General features: G+C 36.1%; 2 protein-coding genes across 2 annotated transcripts; both read left to right on the top strand.

The window, feature by feature from the left end:
* Positions 1-3653: 3653 nt before the first annotated feature.
* On the top strand, positions 3654-7270 carry LOC129301842 (uncharacterized). The gene is made up of 6 exons (XM_054940448.1): positions 3654-4081; positions 4552-4686; positions 4782-4857; positions 5071-5165; positions 6330-6497; positions 6647-7270. The coding sequence occupies exons 1-6, from the start codon at positions 3727-3729 to the stop codon at positions 6811-6813; spliced, it is 996 nt and encodes a 331-aa protein (XP_054796423.1). The 5' UTR covers positions 3654-3726; the 3' UTR covers positions 6814-7270.
* A 1763-nt stretch (positions 7271-9033) lies between these two features.
* On the top strand, positions 9034-11687 carry LOC129298305 (probable BOI-related E3 ubiquitin-protein ligase 2). The gene is made up of 3 exons (XM_054936705.1): positions 9034-10065; positions 10262-10798; positions 11436-11687. Exons 1-2 carry the CDS (start codon positions 9769-9771, stop codon positions 10778-10780), a joined length of 816 nt encoding a protein of 271 aa, XP_054792680.1. The 5' UTR covers positions 9034-9768; the 3' UTR covers positions 10781-10798; positions 11436-11687.
* Positions 11688-12761: the final 1074 nt, after the last annotated feature.

Raw genomic sequence — 12761 nt, 5'->3', positions numbered from 1 at the left:
GTGCGACAGTCCTGAATCAACCATGGGATAAAGGTTACCTCTTGATTTCAATAGTCAGCACCAAGGCAAGCTCCCTATTCTAACAATCATTGCCAGTACTATGTGGATTTAAATCAATCTACTCCTTTCTTAGGTGAACTCCCGCTAATGATCATGCTATACACACTATCACGTATCTATGCAACTCAATCACAATCACATCATAACTCCATCTACTTTTCTTGCTCACTCAATCATTACACACCACACATCACAATAGTACATTATCTTCAAAACTTGATCATTATTCATATATGTATAAGCACATATAGCATTTTCATATTGTCACATCAATAACATACCAAATTTGCATTAAGAGTTTAAATATAAATCATATCTCAAATAAACTTATTTTCAATAGATAGCTAATTAATATTTAACTATATAAAGTTAAGTATCTCTCGATTACCTCAAACCTCTGAGAGGTCAAATGTTTACCTCTTATACAAAACACTTCCAAAGCTTCTTCTAAGCTTGAATAGTATCAAAATGAACCTTACTAGATTCATAATACAATAATACCATTATTATCTCATTTGAGGATTTACCCATATAAATCTCCACACACTTTATTTTATCAATCCATAAATCACTACCCATTCATACTTAATAGGTTTATTAGGTTTCATCGACTTTCATTGTCATTTATGAGTTGTTAAACAACTATTAATGGTCTACCAACACTTCCAACAACTAAATTTTGTTAATTTCAAATATTAATGGCTCTACCTAATAAACTCGTAATAAAATTATCAATATAAGGTTTATCTATCCCAAACAATTCCCTTTATATCAATTTTATTTAATGGAATCAAACTCACAATTCTTATGGACCGAAAACCCGCTTTCCAACTCAAACACTATTATAAATCTTCATAAATAGGGGAGAGAAAGGAAGAAGAAGGTATGAAATACTTACCTTGGGTGTTTTAGAGCTTCAATCTATCCACAAAGGTTCTAATGTGCGTGCCCTAGTAGAGCTCAAATGTGTTCTTTGAGTTTTCTCCTTCCTCTTCTCTATTTTTCTCGCGTAGATACGAACTAGATATATTTGATTTTTGGCCATATGCAGCAGCACATGTTGTCCTTTGCCGTGGCGCATGGCACAAAGAAGCCGTTACATTCAAAACTGCCCTTGTGCGTCGTGGCGCATTGACTACACATCGTGGAATGTGGCACAGAGGGTACTCCCTTACTTTTTCATCCTTTTTCCTTGTCATGGAGAGAAAGGAAGAAGAAGGTATGTATTACTTACCTTGAGTGTTTTAGAACTTCAATCTATCCACAAAGGTTCTAATGTGTGTGCCCTAGTAGAGCTCAAATGTGTTCTTGGGGTTTTCTCCTTCCTATTCTCTATTTTTCTTATGTAGATACAAACCAGATATATTTGATTTTTGGCCATACGCCGTAGTACACGTTGTCCTTTGCTGTGGCGCATGGCACAGAGAAGCCGTTACATTCAAAACTGCCCTTGTGTGGCATGACACTTTGATTACACATCGCGACATGTGGCACAGAGGGTACTCCCTTACCTTTTCATCCTCTTTCCTTATCCTGGTGGCTTGCCATCGATTCGGACTTACTTTTAGAGCTGAAATCACAACAATTACACCAAATTAGGCCTCTCTAGTCACACATCTCATTAACTCACTAATCATACTCATTAGGTTAGTAAATCAAGATTAAATTTTCCTAAATGTTACACCAGTCGTGTAATGAAAAATAAAGACTAAAACTATATAATAAAAGAGAAAATAAAACAAAGTAGCAGATGTAGGTCTGAAAATTTGATTGGTGGTTTGTTGATGCTGATAGTAATTCTTGTTGAGAGAGAGTTTCTCTATTTATAGATGATCCTAGCTTGGTGCTCGAGGTTTATGATCACCACTTTCCTTAAATTTAAGAAGCATTTTCTCTATCATGGTCACTTATCATGGGTGGAGTGTGGATAATCCTGACTTAACAGTTAAGGCTTCATAAATATTTTTTTTATAATTATTTTAAAATCGATCAAGTTGAGTTGAGCCCGGGCTTCCAAATTTATAGTTTAGGTACAAACAGCGTCCTAAGTGTGCTAAAAATTATTTAACAAAAACAAAAAGGGTGTCATGAAGATTGCCAGAGACGCAAGGTCTCAGAAGGATGGAAGAACTTAACTTCTAATCAAATATAGGAAACTCAAGCTCTCTTATCATAATTCACCTGAATGTGAGAATGTAAAGTGAAGAAAATTAACGTAGATACAGGGAAGTAGAGATACATTAATCTAAAAAAGAGGTGATGGGCTGTATCGAACGTATAATAAAAAAAATTAAAGACTAAAATTACATGATAAAATAGAAAATAAAATAGAGTAGAATATGCAGAGTCTAGGAATTCAACTGGTGGTTTGTTGATGTTAATGATTATTATCTTTATTAAGAGAGAGCTCTTCTATTTATAAATGATTCTAACTTGATGCCCAAGTCACATAATTGCTATTTTCCTTAAATTTAGGAAGCACTTCTTTTATCATGATCACTCGTTATGGGTCAAGTGTGATAATCTTGACTTAATGGCTAAGGTTTTATAAATATTTTTTTTAATTATTTTAAAACCGATTAAGTTGAATTGAGCTTGAACCTCTAAATTTACAATTTGGGTGCAAACAATAACGATAAAATTTAGTTGAGTCTCTAAGATTTATCAAATTAAGGTATGATTTTTTATTCAAAGAATATTTATTGAGATTTTTATAGATTGTTTACCAACAACATACTCAACTGATAGTGAAATTTGATTTCACAATTTTAAAGATTATGAATAAATTTTTTATGAACTTGGTAAATTTTTATTAGTTAATATAGTTTATTGAGTGATGATTGATGAGTGAACATGGCAAAGATGATTTTTGTTATCTTCTTGGCATTTGTAGATCCGCTTTGTGACCTTTGAAAAGTGAAGGGATGGATTTTTTTGGAACAAAAAAGGTTTGAAATCTCAAAGACATGCTTCAAAGATGACGTAAATTATAGGAATAAAATATCAACCCTTCCATAACTTTTTTTAAAAAGACATAATTTTAAATTTCCGTACTTTACTCTCATTTTACTATTAATTTATATTTTTTTAATATTTTTGATCCTTACACTTTTATTTTTTATTATTTTAGGTCCATTTATGAATAAAGTATAGGAACCTTTAAAGATTTAAAACAATAAAAAATAAAAATAGTGTCCAAAAACATAAAAAAAAATATACAGGGATCAATAACAAAACACGAACAGAGTACACAAATATAAGATTATGTTTTGTCATTTTTTTTATAAGTAACTTCTCGCTCTTTCCACAAATAGAGAATCCTATAAGGATTTATGAATGAAACTATTGGCTAAAAAGAATTTATGCCTGAAATTAAATTTTCGAACAAAACATTTTAAATTAAATTAACTACAAAAATAGACGAGCAATCCTACAAGCCCAAAACTCAAACCGGCCACGTCGTTACTTAATTCGGGCCACAGCGCCGCGTGCCATACTGGTCATGGAGAAAGTGAAACATTAAAAACAAAAAAAAAATGGAACAAAGAAAGAAATACTGATTTTTAAAAATACCGTCCTCATATAATTCATTAACCCTAGTGGAATAGAACTTGCATTTCCCCGACTAAAGCCCCAGCCTGCAATTCGATAGAATTTTCAGGGACTATGGGAGGGTTTAGCAGAGCGGTGTTCCTAGGCAGAGCCATCAGGAATGACTTCGCGACCATTCCCGGGATTACCAATGGCAAAACGTATCACCGTCTACCTCAACTGGCCTCCCATGGCACATGCTCCATTCCTGACCCTCATTGGCCATCGCAGAAGCTTGTTGATCACTTGAGGTTTTCTAGTCCAGCTATTGCTAGCGGCGTCGCAGGTGTTGTTAGCTATAGCTCTGCTTCTGCCGTGTCTCCTTCTCGAGACGTCTGCGAGAAGGGAACACCACCTGCAGAAGGGGTTATGCCCAAAGACGTCGTACTCTATCAGTACGAAGCTTGCCCGTTCTGCAACAAGGTTAAAGGTTAGAGCCCCAGTTCCTCATCAATCTCGATTTTGGATTATGAATACTCTATTTTGATCCGATCATTATTTCGAACCACTCGCTATTGCTACCATGACTACATATCTGACCCAATTATTAACTACGACCTCTGATTTTAGAGTCTTTTCTCCTTTTAATTTCTGACTTGTGATTCTTTGAGATTTCTTTGGTCTCCTTGGGGAAGGATTGGCCATTTGTAGTGTAATATTTCTTGGATTCTTTCACGATGATTATCGTACTTTAAGAGACCCTTCTTCAGGTTTTACCAGGATAATTTAAACTCTTTCATTGCAACGGAAGGGAATTATAAGATTATAGTAAAATATTACGGTTAGTATGCATAATGATCGATATGTCTTTCTCCGTGGCCTATATAATATGTTTACAGTGTACTGTTTATTAATATGCATGATGATTACCATTATAGTTCCGTGCATTACTTCTCCCAGCATTCCTAGACTATTATGATATTCCATACAAAATAGTGGAAGTCAACCCGATCAACAAAAAGGAGATTAAGTGGTCTGATTACAAGAAGGTCCCTATCGTGACAGTTGATAGTGAACAAATGGTTGATTCATCAGGTGCGTGTTTCTTTTAAACTAATACTTATCATCCATGACAAAATGTAAAGAACGTTAGAAACCCCGGCTTTAATTTATGTTGAATGGGTTTGCAGACATAATTGATAAGTTACTTAAAAGGATGCATCCTGGTTATGATCTAAATGCTGATGAAGAAAAGAGGTGGCGTGGGTATGTCTTTTTGCACCCTTACCCATTTCTTTTATCTTCTTGGACCACTTTCCTTCCATTTTACTTTTCTCACTCTGATAAAATAGACTAGTGTCATTGGCATTTTAGGAAAACTGCTGCTGTCAATCTTTCACTATTGGCTGTTGGATTAAGTATGTGTACGTTTAACCTCTGAAAAATTGCATCAACATGGAGCTGTTTCTTGTGGTATAGGTGGGTGGATAACCACTTGGTACATGTATTGTCGCCAAACATATATCGCACTGTTCCTGAGGCCCTTGAATCATTTGACTATATCACTACTCGGGGTAAGATTTCAAACAACCCAAAGGTTTGCCTAATCTAAACTGTCACTCTCTCTCTCTCTCTCTCTCTCTCTGAAACTCAGAAGTTATTCTTCTTTCTTTCTTTCTTTCTTTTTTCTTTTTGGTGAGTAAAACACAACAACCTCCGCATGATATTTTTGATTTCAAGCAAACTTCCCATTCTATTCATTGTTATGAAAACTAGCTGAACCAGTGCCAAAACTTGTTCAAAACATCGAAAATTGGGAGGGGGGGGGGCACGAGCTGGGTTATAGTTTGTCCAGCTCTTTTTTTTTTTTTTCACTTTCTAAGTTTCTTGATTGTTAGTGCAAGATAACATCATTTTCAGAAAGTTTTTCTAATTTTCTTATTCTAATATTGCATAAGATTTTTCTTTTTACATAACTGTTAATAATTATAGATTTACTTGATGAATAGTTGAATACTTTGATGATGGTTGTTAGTCCACTATTTTGAGTTCAAAAAGTGATTATGGATTAAGTTATTTAGATTTGAATATTAAGTTATGAAATTTATTAGTAATAGTTCCTTTAATTTTCTTTATAATCTTTTAGTATATAAAATAAAAAAATATATATTTGATTCTGTTACGACCTATATATTTTGAATTAGTGTCTTGACTGGATTAATCACTATTGCAATTTAAAAAATATTGATTCTGCGAATTCTTCAAAATATCAGTGAACACTGTTTGTTTAGGCTTTAGATGTCCCTCCATTTTTTGCAAATTTCCGCAAGTTGCCGTCCTTTATCGGACAGTCACGTAGTTTGTTAGAAATTAAATGCGGAAAGCTTCATCTAACGTCTTGGAGGTACAGCCCATATTGACAAAATACCCTGATCCTGTAGGCATAAACTTATCCTCTTGAATTGGGTGTGGGATTTTTATGGTCTTTTAAGGGGATCTGGATCTGGATAGCGCAGAACCTCTCGGCTTGGACCCATAGTCTGCATGTGGGTGTGATCTATATAATTTGTATGAAAAATTAAATAACCCCATATATTGTATGACGGAATGGATAGCAACTAGGCCAACCCTCATTTTTCCTTGGTACACGAATTCCGCTAATCAAATTGTTAAGTTTAAATTCAAGCAAGGGATTATGATCTGTATGTAATCTCAAAAGCTATCCTTCATATATGCAGGCAATTTTAGCTTCATTGAGAGGCTAACTGCGAAGTATGGTGGGGCTGCAGCTATGTATTTTGTGTCAAAGAAATTGAAGAAGAAGCACAAGATTGCTGATGAACGAGCAGCATTATATGGAGCTGCTGAACAGTGGGTAGACGCTTTGAATGGCCGGAAGTTTCTTGGTCTGTTGAACTGGATTCATTATTGGCTGTAAAGACACACACACACACTCTCTCTCTCTCTCTCTCTCTCTCTCTCTCTCACACACACACACACAGACTCACGCATTCCTATTTGAACTTGTAAGTTCATATGTTACTTATTTTGACAGGTGGATCAAATCCTAATTTGGCTGACCTTGCTGTCTTCGGTGTCCTGAGACCTATCCGCCACCTCAATTCTGGCAGAGATATGGTTGAGCATACACAGATCGGGAAATGGTATTCCGATATGGAAGAAACAGTAGGGCAGTCTTCTTGTGTCGATGCAATGAGATAGACCACGAGTGTTCTTTTTTCTTTTTGGGTGAGGGCATGCTATAGATTTGGGGAAACGAACAGTCTAAGTTTGGAGTTGATGTTTTGCTCATGTCGTCGCCTTTTGGACATAAGTATGTTCTGTGATGTACTGACGTCCCAAAATAGCGCAGCGTATTAATATCCATCACGTTTTGGGATGGGCACCACGGTCTTTTCATGCTCCAATCTGATTACGCAGGTATCGAATGAGGCCTTTGGTAGGCAATCAGTTTATAGGGTGGCTTTGGACAGGCAGTATTGTGGTAGCTAGGATATTGTTAGGCTCCTTCGATTGGTGATATTTATTCAATTTTGAAGAACGCAATAACTCCTTTTAAGTTGTCAGGCTTCTTGTAACAGTGATTTATATTTATATATGCAGCATGATGTAAAAATTATCATGAGTCATTAATTATTCGTATGGCATTTTTCAGTAATGTAAGAAATTCACATTAGTTCTTGTATTCAAATTTTAAATGCCCGATGTCTAAATGCCTCTTAAGGCATCTCCAATTTTTAAGATGTTTCAAATGCGATCTTGAATTTTGGTGTTTTAAATTGAGTGATGCGTTGATTAGCTTTTAAACAAGGAGATAGAAAGGAAAAACGAGCGAATTGTAAAAATAGAATGGGAAAAAAGAGTCAATCGCCTATGCATTTTCATTCATTGCTATTCCATTTGTTTCAGAATTTAGATAATATAGCATGTTATTGTTACAGCGAAGTTATATTTGTTATGAGATGGCAGTATCTTTTGTGTTGCTGGCCAGCAAGTTATTGCAACTTAGCCCCGCCGGCTGAAATTCATCAGTTAGGTAATATTTAAAACTCTGTTTGGTTTAAGAGAAAGAGAAAGAAGGGGATGGGATGGAGGGGAAGGGAGGGAAGGGAGCAGGAGGAGGAGGGAAGGCAAGGAAAGGAGAGAGAAGAGGAAGGGAGGAGAGGCTCCCATCTTTTTGTTTGGATGGGACAAGGGAGGGAGCTCCCCTCTCCTTATTTGGTAAGGTGGAAGGGGAGGGGAAATTTTAAAATTTTCCCCTCCCCTCCCCTCCCCTCCCCTCCGACCAAACATAGGGCAATAGTTCTTGCAAAATTAATTAGCTTCTATCTTACATCTGATGCAACTGTTAAGAATTGGCCTGGTTTAAGCACCAGATACTAGCATGGAGGAGGATTTTATCCGTTTGAGATCCTTTAATGACAGACAGTTCTCTATCAAAACTACTTATGGGACACTAAAAAATCGAACAAAAATGCAAGCTCACCAATCTGGGGGTCTGGGCTAAATGTGGAAATGGTTTGCTCATGAAAACAAAGCTCTCTGCAGAAAATAGCTTAGTTTCCTCTTCAAGTTAACTTTGTTAGGATTGAAGGAATTAGTAGAAATTGGCTCAGCATTCTAATCTTTTTAGATAGTTTTCCTTACCTATGTAGGATTGCGTTTTACGGAAGGCTTCCTTTTCAGCACCAAGATATATATATGGATCGAATTCGTAACGTTGAACAACTATCTCTTTCCTCTTCTTGATTCTTAAACTGTTAATTTGTTTTTGCTGTTTATATATTAATTTGTTTTTTCGAGGGAGGGAGGGAGGGAGAGAGAGAGAGAGAGAGAGAGAGAGCTACTATGTCTTCCCCGCCTAGCCTTCCGCAGCGGATGCACAGCACAAGTCGATTTCATTGTGCCCCTTCCATCGTCCATTTGGACTTTGGACACAAACGTAGCCGTTTTCGTCGAGGTGTACTTTGGACACGTACAGGGAAGACAAATTTTTCTCCATCGAGATTTATTCTTCAATCTTCTTGGTAGGAGGATTAGATGTATAAACGAAGCAGGACTCCATCGCATTAAATTATCACATAATATATGGAACATGTGACTAAAATGAGATTATGTGATTTGATGGAGAGCGTAATTAATTGTTTAGCGGAGTGCGGTGGATGGCGCCGGCCAACAGAGAGGGTGAGTGGGCCTCAGTACAGCTTTTGCTTGCGTAATGCGGTGCCTGAGAGGAGAGCGGCATCCCCTAAGTGAAAGTGAACACGTAAACACGGCTTCATCATCCATACCGGCGCGGCGCCGGAAGGAAGTTTCAGAAGACTTACCCTTTGCCTTGGGCCCCGAAACAAACCAACCCAGTGGTCTACGTGCGTTCTTTGTCGTATCTCAACGGACATGATGTGATTTCAAGTTTTTAGCAACTCTCCCCCAATGACCGCCCTGACAATACCGTCTGACCCTTTCGCATCCCAATTTAGTGAATTCCTCCCTTTCTCTCTATCTTTTCTCTTCCTGATCCCCTCTGACCCGTTACTTCCCTGACTGTTCTGTCACACATTCTGCGTGTACGTCGTCGTTTTCCGCCTCCCTTAAAATCTCTCTCATCAATGCTGCTACTAGTTTCGGTATATAGCCTTTTGAGATTCTACACGCACCCGGTTTAGCAGGCGAGCCCGATTCCAGAGTTATTACTTACATCCGCCCAAAACCCTTGAAGAAGACAACCCTCTCCCCCCCTCTCTTTCTTTATTATTCAATTATTAAATTTATTCTTCTTCCCGTTCTTTTAGTTCTTTAATTAGTCAATACAATTAAATCACGCATGAGAGTTCCATTATCCGCTTTTAATCACACGTTAATAAGATTGTCAGTTTTCCCACTATAAATAAACATCCCACGGGTTTCTTTCTTAATGGTGAGTTTCAGTTAGACCAGAAATCGTAGCAACAAAGAAGGCAAAGTTTGCACCGAGAAGAGGAGATAGAAAGATCACGCATCTTTTCTGATACAACGAGAACACGAACCTTCTGGCTTTGAACCTACCCGCCCACGATTTCGTTTCGGTTCTGGCTTCCAATTAAATGGCCTTGATATGTGTCAACAGAAAATCGCACTCCCTGGTGATTCCTCCTCCTCCTCCTCCATAGAGATAGGATGGCAGTTCATGCTCATTTTTATTCAGAAGGTACCGGATTGCCCGTACGTTTTCCGGATTGGGCAGGGACTGGTCAAGTACTTGGAATGGATAACGGCCTTCTTCTCAGTCTTCCACAACCTTCACAGCCTCAGTTCCAGCAGCACCAGACCTACCAAAACTCTGGTTTTGGTCGCAATGAGGGGTCTTCGTTTTCCTTCACATGTTATAGTTTCCCGTCCACGTCTCTCTCTCATGCTTTAAATACGCAGCTGGAATTACAGAGACACGAGCTTGATCGCATGCTTCTATCACAGGTTATCACAAGGATGAAACTATCTCAGTTTTTTTCCCAATTATATTTTTTAATATATTGTGAGAAGATTCCCTTTAAAAAAAAAATTTGGTCGGCTAAGATCAAGTTTGTGAAGCGTCCAACTTTCGAATTCAGGTCGCATCATCTTGTTGCAATTCATTTTAGTGACTAAATTATCTGGATATACTTGAAAACAGAACGAGATATTAAGGCAGGCCCTGCAACATCAAAGAAAGGAGCAGGTGGCAATCCTACTGAGCGCTCTGGAATCAAAATCGCTGAGCTTGATGAGGCAAAAAGAGGATGATCTGATGCAGGCGAAAAAGAAAACTAGAGAGCTGGAGGATTGCTTGAGAAAAGCAGAGATGGAAAGCGAAGCGTGGCAGAGACTAGCCAAGGAAAAGGAGGCCATGGTGGTAAGCCTGACGACCACACTGGAACAGGTAAGAGAGAGGGGAGTGTGGGATGGTAACAGAGCTGAAGATACAGGGTCTTGTTGCGGTCCAAGTGAGGAGAGGCAATACAGAGAAGAGGAGGAAAAGGTGGAAAGACGGAGAAAGAGAATGGCTTGTAAAAGCTGTAACTCTCGGAGCTCGTGTGTACTGTTCCTGCCTTGCAGACACATCTGCTCTTGCTATTTCTGCGAAGCCTTGCTTGACTTTTGTCCTGTGTGTAATTCTGCCAAAGAGGGCTGCGTGGAGGTGCTTTTGGCCTAGCACAATTCCTTTGACAAAGTAAAACATGCTTCTTTTTATTTTATAAGTCGCTGGTTACTTGGTTAATATAAGCTGTTGGTTGATGGAATTATTTGTTTTTAAATTAAAAACTGAAAGAAATAAAAAATAATATTATATAATTTATTTATTTATAATTTTTACTTGGAGATTATGTTTGTAATTTCAATTATTTTTATTTTTTATATTTTTATTGTATTAATATTGATAAAATTAATTGAAATAATTTATAAATAGAATTAAAAAATATATATTTAACTAATTATATTAATATATTTGAAATTAGATAGATTTGGTTTTCATTGTGGGGTTTCCGGTTTTCAGCCCCTTTGTCCGGGTTGGCCTTTTAGGGAGACTCGTCTCGGTCTTATTTTGTTTTTGTCTTGACTCCGAGCTATTGGCCCGTGTTTAAGTAGAATGGCGCTGCTTGATAATTAATGGTACAAGAATCTTCTTTTCCCTTTTCGTCAACTGGGACGTATATCCAATATCTGAATTTGATTTGGATTGCGTGATTCATCAATCTTCTTTTTGCTTCCCAATAAATGACATGTATCCATCTTATCTATCTCAGTCTCAGCCGTACCAGTGACAGGGTTCTGTTTCTGTGATATTAACTTTGCCTTTTCACTGACAGAATAAAGGATATTGACAATTATAAAAGCCTGTAGTCTGGAACAGCGCCTTTGTTGAGGCTTGTTCGTTGTTACCACTTCCGATTACGTGTGAACTGGCACCCAGCTTTGCCAACAGCAAATTCGGAGATACAGCCAAATTTGGCTACGCTGTTCCATGCCATCGATGCCTCTCTTGCCATTTTGTAAAACCAACCGAGAAAAGTGGAAATATGTACGTCACTCCTTTACTTTGACTGTGTAACAATCGCTTATTTTGGAAAATAATCGTAGATCACTCTAGATTAGATGCAAAGTTGGAATGACATGCGTATTCCATTCTCCTTTTGAAATTTATCAAATAGATTTTGTGAATTTTACATGCTTTTATGAAATATGAAGAAAAAATACGTTATCCATAATTTATAACCTGTGGTGTTGTTCTTATTACTTTTATTGATATATTAATATAAAAATAGATTGATAGTTGACTAGAGTTAAAAAAAAAAAAATTCTCTCAAGTGTACAAATGACAATGAAGTCCCATGACATGCAATAATTATTCTCAGATATTAGTAATTTTTGGAGAAATGATTAATATCCCTAATTTAAAATAAAATAATAATTACTTGTTTCAATTTAATTATAATTACATTATTTAAATTAAAGCAATTACGTTATTTACAATATTTGATTTTAGTGAATTAAAATTTTACACAGTGAAAATTGAAATTGTTTGTTCCGTTGTAGTCATTGTTAGAATAAAAATAATTATTTAAATTAAATTAAAGTAATTGTTGATATTTACAAAGCTTATATTTTAGTGAATAAAAAATTGGCACAATAAAAGTTACAATTGTTTGTGTTGTTTTAAGCATTGACTAAAAAAAATAATTACTTAAATTAAAATAATCATAAATACTTATAAAATTTATAAAATAAAAAATTTATAAAGGTGAAGTTGTAATTATTTGTTATGTTCTATTTATTATCAAAAAAATTATTATTTAAATTAAAATAGTCGTTGATAGTTATTTTTTTTGGAACATAATTGTTTTTTTAATTTTAAAATAGGAGTGTTTTAATCATTTGACCAAAATTTTTAAAATCAGAAAATTCTTATAAATTTAAAAAGGATTATGATATTTTAAAAAATTTTATTGTTATTTGTATATTTTGAAAGATTTTTCATTCATTTTCCCAATATTATACCAATTCTCGTGAGAAAAAAAGTCAAATGGTAGTATAGTCTTGCAAAATGCTCTGGTTACAAAACACAAACTGTTTTTAGGGTGGTGGGGTGGGAATTCGCATTCTAGTAACATTTTCACCTTTATAAAAATATATAT

Source organism: Prosopis cineraria, unplaced genomic scaffold (assembly GCF_029017545.1).
Source record: "Prosopis cineraria cultivar Desert tree isolate PC_DT_omini unplaced genomic scaffold, ASM2901754v1 PC2, whole genome shotgun sequence".
NCBI classification, from domain to species: domain Eukaryota; kingdom Viridiplantae; phylum Streptophyta; class Magnoliopsida; order Fabales; family Fabaceae; genus Prosopis; species Prosopis cineraria.
Note: the sequence above shows the minus strand (reverse complement) of the source record. Positions and strands in the feature narration are given on the sequence as shown.